The sequence below is a fragment of the Gobio gobio genome (assembly GCF_949357685.1).
Source record: "Gobio gobio genome assembly, chromosome: 25".
Taxonomy (NCBI): Eukaryota; Metazoa; Chordata; class Actinopteri; order Cypriniformes; family Gobionidae; genus Gobio; species Gobio gobio.
In genome coordinates, this window is record NC_137121.1 from 26,553,636 (window position 1) to 26,573,684 (window position 20,049).

Sequence of the window (20,049 nt, forward strand, 5' to 3'; positions counted from 1 at the left end):
AATTATCTAATCAACCAATCACATGGCAGTTGCTTCAATGCATTAAGGGGTGTCGTCCTGGTCAAGACAATCTCCTGAACTCCAAACTGAATGTCAGAATGGGAAAGAAAGGTGATTTAAGCAATTTTGAGCGTAGTATGGTTGTTGGTGCCAGACGGGCCGGTCTGAGTATTTCACAATCTGCTCAGTTACTGGGATTTTCACGCACAACCATTTCTAGGGTTTACAAAGAATGGTGTGAAAAGGGAAAAACATCCAGTATGCGGCAGTCCTGTGGGTGAAAATGTCTTGTTGATGCTAGAGGTCAGAGGAGAATGGGCCGACTGATTCAAGCTGATAGAAGAGCAACTTTGACTGAAATAACCACTCGTTACAACCGAGGTATGCAGCAAAGCATTTGTGAAGCCACAACACGCACAACCTTGAGGCGGATGGGCTACAACAGCAGAAGACCCCACCGGGCACCACTCATCTCCACTAGAAATAGGAAAAAGAGGAAACAATTTGCACGAGCTCACCAAAATTGGACAGTTGAAGACTGGAAAAATGTTGCCTGGTCTGATGAGTCTCGATTTCTGTTGAGACATTCAGATGGTAGAGTCAGAATTTGGCGTAAACAGAATGAGAACATGGATCCATCATGCCTTGTTACCACTGTGCAGGCTGGTGGTGGTGGTGTAATGGTGTGGGGGATGTTTTCTTGGCACACTTTAGGCCCCTTAGTGCCAATTGGGCATCGTTTAAATGCCACGGCCTACCTGAGCATTGTTTCTGACCATGTCCATCCCTTTATGACCACCATGTACCCATCCTCTGACAGCTACTTCCAGCAGGATAATGCACCATGTCACAAAGCTCGAATAATTTCAAATCGGTTTCTTGAACATGACAATGAGTTCACTGTACTAAAATGTCCCCCACAGTCACCAGATCTCAACCCAATTAGGGATGCACGATATATCGGCAACATATCGTTATCGGCCGATAAATGATTATTTTTGATGTTATCGTTATCGGTCCAATAAGAAAATTTGACCGATATAGTCAAGCCGATAGATAATGTATTATTTCCTTCAGCTGAGACGGACACGCTGTCCACCATGATGGGTTTGAATTGCTCTAAATATGTTTGGAATCACTTCGAAAAGGAAAATACAGTTATGTGCAACATGTGCAGCGCAAGTCTTCTATAATCTACATAAAATGATAATGAGAATAGCGTTTTTGTAGTATAAACATCTGATTAAAGTCATATAGGATGTGTTTGGTTAAGTCAATAACCCGCAGTGCTTCACTGTACCGGTGATCATCTTAAGTTTCAGCACGCTCTCAAACAGGGGAAGAGCATCCACAGGAGTTATAACCCTTCACCTATGCGTGATTTTGTGCTAATATAAGTTGTAATATTATATTTATTTTGTATAAATATCTGATTGTTCTCATATATGATGCGTTTAGTTGTTAATTAAACTTCTAAGCGCTTCAGTTTATGGTTGTTCGTTCATTCTCTCCAGCTTCAGCGCGCTCTCAAACAGCAACATTATTCCTAATAGACTAGACTAATATTACAGATGTATACTATTACTGTAATATTAAACATATTTTTTTTTTTCAAAAACACAGAAGCATTATTTTTTTATAATTAGCACTTTTATTTTTCTCGTATCATTTCCATCAACAATATGGTTTGATTAAAACCATTTCTTTATCGTCTGTGCGGAGGTTATTTCATGCACTTGCATTCTGATTCTTTATTATGCAGCCTAGGTAATGCTGTTCAATTACTTGTTTGCATTATTTAGGTATATTATTTTTATTTTTTAGACAATATAATTTTTGGTAACATTTTACAAATAAGGTCTCATTTTATTAATGCATTAACTATCATGAACAAACAGAGAGCAATAACCTTTGTTTCTTTTAGTAATAAAATGTTTGTGTTTTGTAACAGTCCATTCACAGTTCATACCTAATGTTAAAAGACACAACTTTGGGTCTGAATATGTTGAGATTAACATGAACTAAAATTAATAAATCCTGTTGAAGTATTGTTCATTCATTGTTGGTTAACTAATACTAACAAAAATTAAACCTTATTGTAAAGTGTTAAAAAAAAAAAAATTGGCCATAGGAGTGTAAAATTAATTTGAAAAGGTAAGGAATCTCACACTGGTTCAAATAGGCTACTGTAGTGTATAGGTTTGATTTATGTTGAAGTGTTTGGGACATGGCTTTTAATGGTGAGCCTTTTGTTTTTGTAATCAGGCTCTCAGAGTTTATTTAAATTTGTATTTAGATTTATCGGCCAATATATCGGTTATCGGCTTTCAAATATTAAGAATTATCGCTTATCGGTATCGGCCAAAATGTTCATATCGGTGCATCCCTAAACCCAATAGAGCATCTTTGGGATGTGGTGGAACGGGAGCTTCGTGCCCTGGATGGGCCACAAATCTCCATCAACTGCAAGATGCTATCCTATCAATATGGGCCAACATTTCTAAAGAATGCTTTCAGCACCTTGTTGAATCAATGCCACGTAGAATTAAGGCAGTTCTGAAGGCGAAAGGGGGTCAAACACAGTATTAGTATGCTGTTCCTAATAATCCTTTAGGTGAGTGTATATACTCATCATAGCATTATCCCTGGATAACTTTGGATTCACTATACGTTTGTGTTGTTCACATTATATGCACTTACGCACCGATTGCCAACAAAACACAGACGTTTGATGCAGTTTCACTCACCGCCTGCGGTTTCGACTTGTGACCGGGAACAAATGTTTTTAGTTGCTGCTCCAGAAAAAAAACTGCATCCACTGTTCCCTTAACACTGGGTTATTTGATAAACTGAACAAGGTTATCTTTCCCTCACAAACAGAAACACACTTCTTAAGTGACATTGTTGATTTCGTGGTCTAAAAACAAAATAACAGCGGTGTCGACGGCTCCCATAACCCGAACGAAGCTCATTGATGGGCGCGCTCTTGCTCTCGCTCTGGTTGATGTGCACACACGCTCATCCGGGAGAAGTGGCCATACAACTAATTCTACCCTTTATGACGTCATACAGGTCCAACTTTTCGAAACTTTTCGAATCCTGAAGGAGTGAATTTGGCACAGAATTACACATTTTGCCCATGTTAAGCATGAGAATCCAACCCTTTAACAGTGTAAATATGTCAGAATGCATGAAATAGCATGCACCCCCCCCCCCCCCCCCTAAACTTAGTTTGAAGATGAAAAACGTCCAAGCACAATGTTCTCGCACCTTTCCTGATTTCTAACACGCACTCACCGCGTTCGGCTGGTGTAGCGGCTGTCATCTCTGATCGTGTTCATATTTAAACTGCACAAGCTTATTTTGTCCATCAGATCGAGAGATCTGAAAAAACATTAATGTACCCGCCCATAGACCCTCCCCTTGAAAAAATCAGGACAGAGGTGGTTGAAAGCGGACAAAAGAGATTAAAACACCAAGTGTAAACAGGAATTTTTCTCCCTCGTCTACTTGTGATCCGATCGACCAAAACGCATCTTAATACCAGGTGTAAACAGGGCCTGAGTGTCAGGTTGTCCCACCCTCATCACCAGAGCAGAGGAGGGCTGTGTCCCATTTTTTGAAGGCCTTGGTCTTGTCTCTGTCTCAGACACTACAGTGTAAGAGGGCTCTGGATTTTGTTTCAAGACCGGTCAAGACCACAACTGCTAGGATATTACTAAATTGCTGGTGCACTTTGTGCAATCAATTACTTATTTCTAGTTTGATCTATGTATTGCCTTCAAAGAATGCAACCTCTGAATTGAGACACAGCAGAGATGTCGCTGCAAGACTTTTTTTTAAAACATTAAAAAAACAAGACAAAACAAGCATTAAAAGTCTTCAAAAACCTGGATATATGTGGATGTATTTTAAAAGTGTGATTTCAAGACCTAGAAAAGTAACGTAAATTAATAAAATGCAACACCATGGGCATTTTTTTAATGAATAATATATATATATATATATATATATATATATATATATATATATATATATATATATATATATATATATATATATATATATATATATATATATATATATATATATATATATATATATATATATATATATTGTATTGTGTAAACGCATATTTTTTTTAAATCCAGTAAATAATGAACAACTCGAAAAGTCACAGGGCCTTCAAATTTGAGTAAATGTCAAAAAGGTTGAGAATAATTTGTTGGTGTGTTTTCTTTCAATCTGGCAACACATTGAACTTTGTCAAAAGAGTGGCTGTAATTCATCGGAGACTCCCTTTAACCTAGTGCCTATTCATAATGACGGAGTGTGGAGGATTTTGTTAAATACCTTACATGGACCTACCCACAGATCACATAAATGTGTATGTATTTCAACCTACACGCAGAACATGTTAGTTCTAATGTGCTATAACTTTGCTTTAAAATTTAGCGATGATTAGCTTCATTCGCCGCGATTCACTTCAGGTACACGAAAACTGACAGAGTCATGATCAAATCATTTGCTCGGAGTTCATTGTACAAAAGTGATTCGCATGTCGGGCCAGTGGCGCAATGGATAACGCGTCTGACTACGGATCAGAAGATTCCAGGTTCGACTCCTGGCTGGCTCGGTTCTTTTGAACTTCGATTCTCGAGTTCGTTTGCGTTCGTTTTTAAACAGGTTATTGCAACAAATAGTCGATACAGCTCACACCTACGTGTGTTTGAAGGGTCAAAATAATCTGGGTCAATGCATGTCATAAAAACAATCTTAACAACTCGACTGAATGATTAATTTTTGTTTGAAATTGAACACGCCACTGTTTTGTTTATCTTTAAGAACAGAAAAACGTCAAAGCTTTTTATGAGGAAAAAAAAGACAAAAAAATATGATTTAACAGCCAGCACCAAGAGTAAAAAGTACAGTTAAAGAGCTTAAGTGTGGCTAAAATTATCCAAAATTAAGATTTCAGTTTTTTAATCGTATTATTTACAGTAAGTATTCGCAAATATCCCAAGTTTACACTGTAAGCCCAGCAAACAAAACGTTGTCGTTTTAACAAACTTGTTCAACTCTCATATTGTAAACCGCACTGCCCTCTCGCGGCCTGTCCTTGCAACTACATATTTACCTGAACTAATACAAAGGAAATATCTTGTGTTTTACATTAAGCTCCCCATGTTAATATATTTTAATCACGCTATTCAGACGCCAATAGTGCAGCTCATTTCAGCAGGGGAGTTATTTTATGAAACAGAGGCATTTTACAGATATTCTTTTTACCTTTCTGGTTTATTTTTTTTGTGAGGAGATGCCGCGAGAGGGCAGTAGACCTGCACTTATAACGCTTAAATGCCATAATGGCTTAGGTTAAAACCCTTGGTTTAGGTCACCTTTTACCCTTTTTTTCACTGTAGTTTAGCAGTATCCGTTTAGCAAAGGATTTTAGTAGGCCTATATGCCTTTTTCTTGAAGATAACTAAACGAAGCGAAAGTCAATGTGTCAGTTCACACGAGTTGTAAAGACTTAATTATTGATATTGAATTAATGTGAATATTTAAAGTAAACATTTATGCAAGCATCAATGCCAGGCTCTATTAGCGACCGTAAAATGGTTCGGTTCGATATTAGCGACCGCAAAATGGTTCGGTTCGAGAGTCGAAGTTCAAAAGAACCGAGCCAGCCAGGAGTCGAACCTAGAATCTTCTGATCCGTAGTCAGACGCGTTATCCATTGCGCCACTGGCCCGATGCGAGGTTATTGTCGAAATCCACTAAATCAAATTAATCTATTCAAATACTATTTTATGTGGTTCAAATGACTTACCATTTGATTATTTCTCATTGAATATCAATTATAGACCAGTATCGATTTGATAAAACACGTTCAAGACTATTCATATCAAAATGATTCAGTGACAGGCACCGAGTGTCAACTTACTTTAGTCTCTCCACATGTTCAGAGAAGCACATGGACTGAGGATTTCTGCTCAATAATCATGGCAACATCGATACACGAGACAGTTCTCGTAGGAATATGTGATGGAGCTATTGACACGAAGAAAAACACATCTTATTGCACGAACAAAATCGGGGATAAACCGGTAAAAGAAATGGAATTTGTACATATAACTTACTCGGGGATTGTGTTATGCTAACTAAAGGCTACTGACTCTGCTTGACAGGTTTATCTTGTTGTTAAATACAGTTCCTAATGTAGACAGACAATATCTTTAACACCTAAGCGAAATTAAATCAGGTTTCTTTGCTTGCTTATGCAATATTAGCTTTATAAAAGTAGGCTAGCCAGTTAGCTAACTATGAGGCTTAACATACTAAGTCGCACATTCAAGATTAACCTCGGTTATTACACATTACTTTAATTGAGGTATTCGAGATTTGTTTCACAGCGATGTAATTTTAAATTTCTCACACAGCTGTCATTAAATAATGTATTTTGTGTTTGAATATTATGAAATTATGTGTTGGTATAGTGAGAGTTCCCGTATGTTCGTATGTCACGCATCGGGCCAGTGGCGCAATGGATAACGCGTCTGACTACGGATCAGAAGATTCTAGGTTCGACTCCTGGCTGGCTCGGTTCTTTTGAACTTCGATTCTCGAACCGAACCATTTTACGGTCGAGAATGGGCGCGATTCAACTGAATTCATGTTTTCAAGCCAATAAGTTAATATTTAATATAGATATAAATTATAAATATAAACGAGGTATCAAATAAATGGTAAATTGTCAATAAATAGACCTTATTCAGAGCAGAACAGTTACGAAAGCGAGGGATGAACGTAACTTACCGTGTTTTCAATGGTATCCGCTGTTAAAAGTTGTATAAAGCTTCTAGATCACTTAAGTTAGAATTTTCCACAGTTGTCTGGAGTTCTTTAGTGAAATTTCTTCGAAAGACATCGACAAGACATGCCTCGTCAGCAGAACAATCCAAAAACACATTAAATAGCAGTAAGTTACAAAGATGGCGGCCGCGCTAGGTCTGTATTGATAAATAATTCTGAAAATAAAGTTTTAGCGTTTATGTATTCCTCAAAAAGTATATACACTGCCCAGCCAAAAAAAAGTTGCTGTTTGGAATTAAATAGGCAAATGCTCAAGAGTCTATATGCCGTAATTATGTTTTTAGCATGATATGTTTGGAAACAGTTCTTCTAACCCTAATTGATAGCTTTTAATTAATTAAACAACCATGTAGGAAGACACATCATGGCCATATTCCAGGAAGACAATGGCTGCGTCCGAAACCATCAAGGCAGGTCCGAATCTAATGTTAGCTTCACTTCCTGTCTCCTGAGATAAATTAATCTGATCGAGTTTTGAAGGCAGCATATTTGTATCCTTTGCTGCCTTTGCTATCCCAAAATCCTGTGCTTTCCATTCTGTGACAGTTGAGCTGGAAAAAAAGATGGCGTCTGAAAGTTGCGTTCGCTGGTCAGTTTGTGTGTAAATGTACGTTTTGTACCAACATTCACTTCTGATGTCATTTCTAGCGAGAAATTACTAATGTAGTAATTAAATATTTGTTAAGTTCTCACCAAAGCTCTCTCTATTTTGCTGTAGATCATTAAACGGTTACCTAGTAAGAAGTCTGTCCGAAATTAGTTTTGTGAGGTGCCTTCATGCACAAACGCCTTACAAGCCATTGTCTGATAAGGAAGCGAGGCAACGAGTCACTGCCTAGGTTTTTGGACGCAGCCAATGTCAATCATCAGGCTCAAACTGTGAATGAATGGTTGAGAGGGAGCATGAAGAATCATTTTCACACATGAATTGGCACCTCTGAGTCCAGACCTTAAATCCATTGAAAGCCTTGGGATGTGCTGGAGGAGACTTTACAGAGTGCTTGACTCTGCTTGCATTGCCGATACAAGATCTTGACCAAAAATTGACGCACCTCTTGATGGAAATAATAACATCACAACATTAATTTACGTCATTCGAAACTGTAAAGGGTCTTATTTTATTTGTGTATACTCACAATAAAAACAAAACATTGTGCTTTTGTAAAATAAAGAAAACAATCAGGATGCCGCTTTCTGCCGTCCCAGTTTCTTTTCAGTGAAGTTTGTGGAGCGCATCACAAAAATTCATCGAAACTCAGCGTAACTAGCAAGCTCTTGCGTGCCATCTGAACTTGTTTTGGGTTGGTGCATAGATCGTCTCTTCTGCTTTTTTTCCTGTTGTGGTCGTTAGCAAACAGCGTAGCATAACTGCGCACTTCTCCTGGATTGGAGTGTCGATCGCCTGTGACTGACTGTATTTGTTGTCTGATTGTATGCACCGAACCGTGACAAATACATGAATACATGTACTGTTACACCCCTAATATACACTATATTGCCAAAAGTTTTGGGACGCTTGCCATTTTTGACCAATCTTCTAGAAGTGAGGTCAGGCACTGATGTTGATGTTGTCAGGCACTGAGGCCTGGCTCGCAGTAATTCGTCACTCAAGAGAACACGTCTCCACTGCTCTAGAGTCCAGTGGTGGTGTGCTTTACACCACTGCATCCGAAGCTTTTCATTGCACTTGGAGCTGCTCAGGCATGGAAACCCATTCCATGAAGCTCTCTACACACTGTTCTTGAGTTAATCTGAAGGCCACACGAAGTTTGGAGGAAGTTGTCGACTTCTGCGCACTGTGCGCCTCAGCATGTGCTGACCCCGCTTTGTGATTTTACGTGGCCTACCACTTCATGGCTGAGTTGCTGTTGTTCCCAAATGCTTTTACTTTGTTATAACACCACTAACAGTTGACCATGGATTATTTAGTAGTGAGGAAATTTCGCGAATGGACTTATTGCACAGGTGGCAGCCTATCACGGTACCACGCTTGAATTCACTGAGCTCCTGAGAGCGAGCCATTCTTTCACATATGTTTGGAGAAGCGTCTGCATGCCTAGTGCTTGATTTTATACACCTGTGGCCATGAAAGTGATTGGAACACCTGAATTCAATGATTTGGAGGGGTGTCCCAATACTTTTGGCAATACAGTTTATGTATATATATATATATATATATATATATATATATATATATATATATATATATATATATATATATATATATATATATATATATATATATATATATATATATATATATATATATATATATATAGATAGATAGATATAATATATACAAGAAATACAAAACACACGCATATACACACATATATATTTAAATATATTCACAAATTTTCATTTTAACAGGACCTGCTTCCAATAATCAGTCTCCAGTATCCCATATGCTGTCTGTGTCAGAGAGGCCTGTCTCATATTGTGCAAGTCTACTGCCCCCTTGCGGCGTCTCCGTACCACAGAACCATCAATGTATTTGCCTGCACCAATCCACAGTGCTTTGGCAAACCAGAAAGGTAACATCTTGTCGATTTAGATTAGGCCATCATTTTCATATCAGGTGTGTTCTGTTTCTTTAAGTATTCCTTGAAACATTGTATTTTCTGACCATGTCACCTCTCTCTATGCACACCTAGTTGGATTGTCCTGCGCTCTCAGTGCATGGATGACGACATCAAAGGAAGACAAGACAACACATCAACGACAGAACCTGCAATGTCCGGAACAGACTGGTGTGATGAAGCTGATGATTGGGGGATGGACAACGAAGAGCAAGTGAATGTGGCTGAGAGTGGCGTACAAGTGCCAAATGACAGTGTTCATGAAGGAACTGATGTCAGCAGCAAACTTCAGGGCCTGTGCATTGATGGTGTTGAGGATCAGCAAAGTGCCCTCCAACCCACCGATGTGCCCGTTTTTCAGTCGTTCTACATAAGCGTTATGGAGGAAACAGACTTGGATGGATTTCATGATATGGGTCATGAAAATGAACTTCTTAGAGAGTACGAGGAAAGGGAAGGAGTGATTGTCGAAGAGATTCAAAGGTAAGGATTGATTCTACAACCAGTTTTGGGGAAAGTTATTACAGTTTTTCTCAGTCGCTTTGGTACATTTCTCAGATCAGAATTGAAATTCTCAAAACTACCTGTTCAATCTTCACATCATTGTGTCACTTTTGCACATCAAAAAAGCAGTTTCTCATTTCTTTGAACAAGTTGCAAATGCTTTTGTACATCCATGCAAATGATTATGTACAATTCTCTGCTCTTTCCTACATTATCAGTTGCTTATGTCATGTTGATCAAAATGTATTATAATGAGTCTCTGTTGAATAGTCTCACCCCCCACAACATTTAGCCATTAGTTCATAGCATAAGTCTTTACAGGCAAAATGGTTGAACAAGTTGTCATATGTCAAGCATATTTCTATACATTTCCATTAGACGCTCACATTTCTACTTTTTTTTTTTTGTGCTATGCAGTGCTGTCTTTTCCTTTCTGTATCGTAATGACATGGTCTGTCAACAAATTACAGTACAAACAGTAAAAGAGTAAATGTGAATCTTCTCCAATCTCTTGCAACACTAAGGTGTAACCTACAATTTACAATAATTGTCATCAAACCTTTAGCCATAGTTTACATCAGAACATCCCTCCAGAGTACACTGTTATATTGACAAAATGACTAAGCAATTTGACCGTCTTATCCGTACACAATGACACAAGGACTTGTCATTCTGATGGCACTGACATGTTCATTGACACAGATATTTACTTTTGAGAGATGAACTAAGGATTTTGAGCAAGAAACTGGCTTTTGCAGGTAATCCATGGTGTTTTGCTATTTGTACAAATTGTTTTGAGAAATGCACTTACTGTTTTGCAAATGTCGAGAATGATTCGAAAAATGTACCAAAGCGACTGAGAAAAACTGTAAAAGTAATGCATTACGATATTGCATTGCTCCCTGAAAAAGTAACTAATTACATAGTTACTTTTTATGGAAAGTAATGTTATGTTACTTTTTATCCTTCCCTAACCTGTAAGGTACTTGTAATTACTATTACTCAGTACTTAAATATATAATTACACTGTAACAAAGACACTTTAAAATAAAGTGTAACCAATCATTTTAATTCAGTATTTTATATTTCAATTTCAGTTAAAAGTAATGGACATTATTTAAAAAAGGTAATTCAAATGTTAATGTGTACAGTTATAAAGTAATGTGTTACTTTACTCAATTACATAATGCATGTTACTTGTAATGCCCCAACACTGTCTACAACAGTCTTTTCAGTGAATCTCTGACACAAAATCTCTGAACAAAAGTGTGATGAATGTTACACTACATGGCTAAATGTATATGAAAATCTCCTTAAATTGTCTATTAGTTATGTAACAACTAATTTTCTAATCTTTTTTTTTTTGCGAAAGTGGGAAAGCTAAGGAGGAATATGAGAAGGCCACAGTCAAGCATGGAGATGAAGTGTTCACCGGTTTCATGAAGAAAATATCTCTTTGTCCTGAACAAGTGTTACGGTGATGAATATTTTTATATGGAATTTCAGTAAAAAAACTAAACTGACTAAAATTTGTAAAAATAGGGCAAAAACAATGAAAACATTACAAATGTGCTACAATAACTAAAACATTTCCATTTAGGAAAGCTTTGTGTCCATAAGTGTTTTCGTCAAATTACATAGTCAAATTACATCGCCCATAAGAGTTTTCGTCAAATTATATTGTCAAAAAATTACATTGTCCATAAGTTTTAGTCAAATTATATGATCTAATTACATCGTCCATAAGTGTTTTTGTCAAATTACATCGTCCAATAATATTTTTTGTCAAATTACATCGTTCAAAAGTGTTTTCGTCAAATTACATCGTTCATAAGTGTTTTCATCAAATTTCATCGTCCATAAGTGTTTTTGTCAAATTACATCGTCCATAAGTGTTTTCGTCAAATTACATTGTCAAATTACATCGTCCATAAGTGTTTTCGTCATATTACATCGTCAAATTACATCGTCCATAAGTGTTTTCATCAAATTACATCGTCCATAAGTGTTTTTGTCAAATTACATCATCCATAAGTGTTTTAATCAAATTACATTGTCAAATTACATCGTCCATAAGTGTTTTCATCAAATTACGTTGTCAAATTACATCGTCCATAAGTGTTTTTGTCAAATTTCATCGTTCATAAGTGTTTTTGTCAAATTTCATCGTCCATAAGTGTTTTCGTCAAATGACATCGTCCATAAGTGTTTTCATCAAATTATATTGTCAAATGACATCGTCCATAAGTGTTTTCATCAAATTACATTGTCAAATTACATCGTCCATAAGTGTTTTCGTCAAATTTCATCGTCCATAAGTCTTTTGTCAAATTTCATCGTCCATAAGTGTTTTCGTCAAATTACATCGTCCATAAGTGTTTTTGTCAAATTTCATCGTCCATAAGTGTTTTCGTCAAATTACATCGTCCATAAGTGTTTTTGTCAAATCACATCGTCAAATGACATAGTTCATAAGTGTTTTCATCAAATTACATTGTCAAATTACATCGTCCATAAGTGTTTTCGTCAAATTTCATCGTCCATAAGTCTTTTGTCAAATTTCATCGTCCATAAGTGTTTTCGTCAAATTACATTGTCAAATTACATCGTCCATAAGTGTTTTCGTCATATTACATCGTCAAATTACATCGTCCATAAGTGTTTTCATCAAATTACATCGTCCATAAGTGTTTTTGTCAAATTACATCATCCATAAGTGTTTTAATCAAATTACATTGTCAAATTACATCGTCCATAAGTGTTTTCATCAAATTACGTTGTCAAATTACATCGTCCATAAGTGTTTTTGTCAAATTTCATCGTTCATAAGTGTTTTTGTCAAATTTCATCGTCCATAAGTGTTTTCGTCAAATGACATCGTCCATAAGTGTTTTCATCAAATTATATTGTCAAATGACATCGTCCATAAGTGTTTTCATCAAATTACATTGTCAAATTACATCGTCCATAAGTGTTTTCGTCAAATTTCATCGTCCATAAGTCTTTTGTCAAATTTCATCGTCCATAAGTGTTTTCGTCAAATTACATCGTCCATAAGTGTTTTTGTCAAATTTCATCGTCCATAAGTGTTTTCGTCAAATTACATCGTCCATAAGTGTTTTTGTCAAATCACATCGTCAAATGACATATTTCATAAGTGTTTTCATCAAATTACATTGTCAAATTACATCGTCCATAAATGTTTTCGTCAAATTTCATCGTCCATAAGTGTTTTTGTCAAATTTCATCGTCCATAAGTGTTTTCGTCAAATTACATCGTCCATAAGTGTTTTTGTCAAATTTCATCATCCATAAGTGTTTTCGTAAAATTACATCGTCCATAAGTGTTTTGGTCAAATTACATCATCCATAAGTGTTTTCATCAAATTACATTGTCAAATTACATTGTCCATAAGTGTTTTCATCAAATTACGTTGTCAAATTACATCGTCCATAAGTGTTTTCGTCAAATTTCATCGTCCATAAGTGTTTTTGTCAAATTTCATCGTCCATAAGTGTTTTCGTCAAATGACATCGTCAAATGACATAGTTCATAAGTGTTTTCATCAAATTACATTGTCAAATTACATCGTCCATAAGTGTTTTCGTCAAATTTCATCGTCCATAAGTGTTTTTGTCAAATTTCATCGTCCATAAGTGTTTTCGTCAAATTACATCGTCCATAAGTGTTTTTGTCAAATTTCATCTTCCATAAGTGTTTTCGTAAAATTACATCGTCCATAAGTGTTTTTGTCAAATTACATCATCCATAAGTGTTTTCATCAAATTACATTGTCAAATTACATTGTCCATAAGTGTTTTCATCAAATTACGTTGTCAAATTACATCGTCCATAAGTGTTTTCGTCAAATTTCATGGTCCATAAGTGTTTTTGTCAAATTTCATCGTCCATAAGTGTTTTCGTCAAATGACATCGTCCATAAGTGTTTTCATCAAATTATATTGTCAAATGACATCGTCCATAAGTGTTTTCATCAAATTACATTGTCAAATTACATCGTCCATAAGTGTTTTCGTCAAATTTCATCGTCCATAAGTCTTTTGTCAAATTTCATCGTCCATAAGTGTTTTCGGCAAATTACATCGTCCATAAGTGTTTTTGTCAAATTTCATCGTCCATAAGTGTTTTCGTCAAATTACATCGTCCATAAGTGTTTTTGTCAAATCACATCGTCAAATGACATATTTCATAAGTGTTTTCATCAAATTACATTGTCAAATTACATCGTCCATAAGTGTTTTCGTCAAATTTCATCGTCCATAAGTGTTTTTGTCAAATTTCATCGTCCATAAGTGTTTTCGTCAAATTACATCGTCCATAAGTGTTTTTGTCAAATTTCATCATCCATAAGTGTTTTCGTAAAATTACATCGTCCATAAGTGTTTTGGTCAAATTACATCATCCATAAGTGTTTTCATCAAATTACATTGTCAAATTACATTGTCCATAAGTGTTTTCATCAAATTACGTTGTCAAATTACATCGTCCATAAGTGTTTTCGTCAAATTTCATCGTCCATAAGTGTTTTTGTCAAATTTCATCGTCCATAAGTGTTTTCGTCAAATGACATCGTCAAATGACATAGTTCATAAGTGTTTTCGTCAAATTTCATCGTCCATAAGTGTTTTTGTCAAATTTCATCGTCCATAAGTGTTTTCGTCAAATTACATCGTCCATAAGTGTTTTTGTCAAATTTCATCTTCCATAAGTGTTTTCGTAAAATTACATCGTCCATAAGTGTTTTTGTCAAATTACATCATCCATAAGTGTTTTCATCAAATTACATTGTCAAATTACATTGTCCATAAGTGTTTTCATCAAATTACGTTGTCAAATTACATCGTCCATAAGTGTTTTCGTCAAATTTCATGGTCCATAAGTGTTTTTGTCAAATTTCATCGTCCATAAGTGTTTTCGTCAAATGACATCGTCCATAAGTGTTTTCATCAAATTACATTGTCAAATGACATCGTCCATAAGTGTTTTCATCTAATTTCATTGTCCATAAGTGTTTTCTCAAATTACATCGTCCATAAGTGTTTTTATCAAATTTCATCGTCTATAAGTGTTTTCGTCAAATTACATCGTCCATAAGTGTTTTTGTCAAATTTCATCGTCCATAAGTGTTTTCGTCAAATTTCATCGTCCATAAGTGTTTTTGTCAAATTACATCGTCCATAAGTGTTTTCATCAAATTTCATCGTCCATAAGTGTTTTTGTCAAATTTCATTGTCCATAAGTGTTTTCATCAAATTACATTGTCAAATTACATCGTCCATAAGTGTTTTCGTCAAATTTCATTGTCCATAAGTGTTTTCGTCAAATTACATTGTCCATAAGTGTTTTTGTCAAATTTCATCGCCCATAAGTGTTTTCGTCAAATTTCATCGTCCATAAGTGTTTTTGTCAAATTACATCGTCCATAAGTATTTTCATCAAATTTCATCGTCCATAAGTGTTTTTGTCAAATTTCATTGTCCATAAGTGTTTTCGTCAAATTACATCATCCATAAGTGTTTTTGTCAAATTTCATCGTCCCTAAGTGTTTTCGTCAAATTACGTTTTCAAATTACATTGTCCATAAGTGTTTTCATCAAATTACGTTGTCAAATTACATCATCCATAAGTGTTTTTGTCAAATTTCATCGTCCATAAGTGTTTTCGTCAAATTACATCGTCCATAAGTGTTTTCATCAAATTTCATCGTCCATAAGTGTTTTTGTCAAATTTCATTGTCCATAAGTGTTTTCGTCAAATTACATCATCCATAAATGTTTTTGTCAAATTTCATTGTCCATAAGTGTTTTCGTCAAATTACATTGTCCATAAGTGTTTTCGTCAAATTACATCATCCATAAGTGTTTTTGTCAAATTTCATTGTCCATAAGTGTTTTTGTCAAATTTCATCATCCATAAGTGTTTTCGTCAAATTACATCGTCCATAAGTGATTTTGTCAAATTACATCATCCATAAGTGTTTTCATCAAATTACATTGTCAAATTACATTGTCCATAAGTGTTTTCATCAAATTACGTTGTCAAATTACATCGTCCATAAGTGTTTTCGTCAAATTTCATCGTCCATAAGTGTTTTCGTCAAATGACATCGTCCATAAGTGTTTTCATCAAATTACATTGTCAAATGACATCGTCCATAAGTGTTTTCATCAAATTTGATTGTCAAATTACATTGTCCATAAGTGTTTTCATCAAATTTGATTGTCAAATTACATTGTCCATAAGTGTTTTCGTCAAATTTCATCGTCCATAAGTGTTTTTGTCAAATTTCATCGTCCATAAGTGTTTTCGTCAAATTTCATTGTCCATAAGTGTTTTTCGTCAAATTACATTGTCAAATTACATTTTCCATAAGTGTTTTCGTCAAATTACATCGTCCATAAGTGTTTTCGTCAAATTTCATCGTCCATAAGTGTTTTCGTCAAATTTCATCGTCCATAAGTGTTTTTGTCAAATTTCATCGTCCATAAGTGTTTTCGTCAAATGACATCGTCCATAAGTGTTTTCATCAAATTACATTGTCAAATTACATTTTCCATAAGTGTTTTCGTCAAATTACATCGTCCATAAGTGTTTTCGTCAAATTTCATCGTCCATAAGTGTTTTCCTCAAATTTCATCGTCCATAAGTGTTTTTGTCAAATTTCATCGTCCATAAGTGTTTTCGTCAAATGACATCGTCCATAAGTGTTTTCATCAAATTACATCGTCCATAAGTGTTTTCATCAAATTACATTGTCAAATTACATTTTCCATAAGTGTTTTCGTCAAATTACATCGTCCATAAGTGTTTTCGTCAAATTTCATCGTCCATAAGTGTTTTCGTCAAATTTCATCGTCCATAAGTGTTTTTGTCAAATTTCATCGTCCATAAGTGTTTTCGTCAAATGACATCGTCCATAAGTGTTTTCATCAAATTACATTGTCAAATTTCATCGTCCATAAGTGTTTTCGTCAAATGACATCGTCCATAAGTGTTTTCGTCAAATGACATTGTCAAATTACATCGTCCATAAGTGTTTTCATCAAATGACATTGTCAAATTACATTGTCCATAAGTGTTTTCATCAAATGACATTGTCAAATTACATCGTCCATAAGTGTTTTCATCAAATGACATTGTCAAATTACATCGTCCATAAGTGTTTTCATCAAATGACATTGTCAAATTTCATCGTCCATAAGTGTTTTCGTCAAATTTCATCGTCCATAAGTGTTTTTGTCAAATTTCATCGTCCATAAGTGTTTTCGTCAAATGACATCGTCCATAAGTGTTTTCATCAAATTACATTGTCAAATTACATTTTCCATAAGTGTTTTCGTCAAATTACATCGTCCATAAGTGTTTTCGTCAAATTTCATCGTCCATAAGTGTTTTCCTCAAATTTCATCGTCCATAAGTGTTTTTGTCAAATTTCATCGTCCATAAGTGTTTTCGTCAAATGACATCGTCCATAAGTGTTTTCATCAAATTACATCGTCCATAAGTGTTTTCATCAAATTACATTGTCAAATTACATTTTCCATAAGTGTTTTCGTCAAATTACATCGTCCATAAGTGTTTTCGTCAAATTTCATCGTCCATAAGTGTTTTCGTCAAATTTCATCGTCCATAAGTGTTTTTGTCAAATTTCATCGTCCATAAGTGTTTTCGTCAAATGACATCGTCCATAAGTGTTTTCATCAAATTACATTGTCAAATTTCATCGTCCATAAGTGTTTTCGTCAAATGACATCGTCCATAAGTGTTTTCGTCAAATGACATTGTCAAATTACATCGTCCATAAGTGTTTTCATCAAATGACATTGTCAAATTACATCGTCCATAAGTGTTTTCATCAAATGACATTGTCAAATTACATCGTCCATAAGTGTTTTCATCAAATGACATTGTCAAATTACATTGTCCATAAGTGTTTTCATCAAATTATGTTGTCAAATTACATCGTCCATAAGTGTTTTCATCAAATGACATTGTCAAATTACATTGTCCATAAGTGTTTTCATCAAATTATGTTGTCAAATTACATCGTCCATAAGTGTTTTCGTCAAATTTCATCGTCCATAAGTGTTTTTGTCAAATGTCATCGTCCATAAGTGTTTTCGTCAAATTTCATCGTCCATAAGTGTTTTTGTCAAATTTCATCGTCCATAAGTGTTTTCGTCAAATGACATCGTCCATAAGTGTTTTCATCAAATTACATTGTCAAATTTCATCGTCCATAAGTGTTTTCGTCAAATGACATCGTCCATAAGTGTTTTCGTCAAATGACATTGTCAAATTACATCGTCCATAAGTGTTTTCATCAAATGACATTGTCAAATTACATCGTCCATAAGTGTTTTCATCAAATGACATTGTCAAATTACATCGTCCATAAGTGTTTTCATCAAATGACATTGTCAAATTACATCGTCCATAAGTGTTTTCATCAAATGACATTGTCAAATTACATCGTCCATAAGTGTTTTCATCAAATTATGTTGTCAAATTTCATCGTCCATAAGTGTTTTTGTCAAATGTCATCGTCCATAAGTGTTTTCGTCAAATTTCATCGTCCATGAGTGTTTTTGTCAAATTACATCGTCCATAAGTGTTTTCATCAAATTACATCGCCTACAAGTGTTTTTGTAAAATGTCATAGATTATTATCCAGAATTATTGATTCATGTTTTAAACAAATGTGTTACATCTCGCCTTATAGATACAGTTGGGCCGGATCACCTCTATTCATAATAAAGCCGCCTTCAAATGTTAATGAGATGGTGCCTTTCTGTGGTCACTGCGGCAGCCCGAGGGTTTTTGAATTTCAGCTCATGCCTGCATTGGTCAGTTTGCTTGGAAGTGCAGTCACAAATTCAGGTAAGTACAGATGTTTTTAAAATATACTCAAAACCAAATGTTTTAATTGCTTATTGTCATTATTTATTACAAAATGTGAGAAGACTAAGGGCCAGATTTACTAAACAGGGCAAGTTAGCGTGAAAACGCAATTTAAAAAAAGCACAGATGTGAGTGGAAAGTTCAGCGTGTGATCTACTGACGACGCACAAATTAAAGAACTCAGACGCAGCCGGATCATTTCCATAATGACCAACACAATCTACCAGTTATCATCTGGTAAACACCAGTAAATTGAAGAGCGCAAACCTGAGTAAATCACCTTGTGTGATTCATTTAAATACTCTCCTCCCATACGTTTTGCGTCTGAAAGGGAAACTCCTACAAATGCATATGCAATAAGATCAGCTGCAAAAATTTCAGCTTTCAGCGCAAATTTTTCATTGTCTTTAGTAAATCCTGACAGTAATTTTTAAACACCAAAACAGGGTTTGCACTGACGCAAGCTGTTAGGAAATCTGGCCCTTAGAACTCAAATCAATATTTAATATCAGTTTATTGATTTACTTTCGTAATCAGTGGTGAAATATTGTGCAATGTATGGTCATCCCAAACTATCCCTCTGATACAAGACTGATCATCCTTTCATGATGGATTATGAATGGCTCACTGTACATTACGTCACTTGTTAGTGCTTGTAGTGTAACTAAGATATGATTCGTTTTTGTCTTCTCAGACATTTCACTGGAGTTTGGAACAGTTCTGGTGTACACTTGCAGAAACAGTTGTTGGAAATCTGGATCAACGGTTCCAGTAGAAGAATTTATTTTTGTCCAGCCCGATCCAGACCAAAAGCTCTTCAAATGATATAATTTACCACCAATAAAGATCATTTATTAATATACCTTAATTGTGATTTATTATTTAATATATACAGTAGTGGCCAAAAGCTATGTCTGGCCTAAGACAATTGAATTTTAAATGTCTACATTTTACATAGTTGTGCTTGGAGTTCATTGTTTACTTTTATTGGTAATAATAACGCAATGAAACATGCCAAATTGTGTGGACATACTTTTTGGCCGGGCTGCTATACAAAGAAATGCAAAAACAACAGAAAACCGATTAGGTTGCAGTCAATGTTTGCTTTTTCTGTGCATGTGCAAAATACAGTTTTATCGATTTCTCCCAAATATTTACATAATTTGG

At 35.2% G+C, this 20,049-nt stretch overlaps 1 protein-coding gene across 1 annotated transcript; it reads left to right on the forward strand.

Moving 5' to 3' along the window:
* Window positions 1-5,951: 5,951 nt before the first annotated feature.
* On the forward strand, window positions 5,952-19,743 carry pdcd2l (programmed cell death 2-like). The gene is made up of 6 exons (XM_079808837.1): window positions 5,952-6,110; window positions 9,247-9,410; window positions 9,531-9,938; window positions 11,332-11,436; window positions 18,704-18,861; window positions 19,577-19,743. Exons 1-6 carry the CDS (start codon window positions 6,006-6,008, stop codon window positions 19,705-19,707), a joined length of 1,071 nt encoding a protein of 356 aa, XP_079664963.1. The 5' UTR covers window positions 5,952-6,005; the 3' UTR covers window positions 19,708-19,743.
* The last annotated feature ends 306 nt before the right edge of the window (window positions 19,744-20,049 follow it).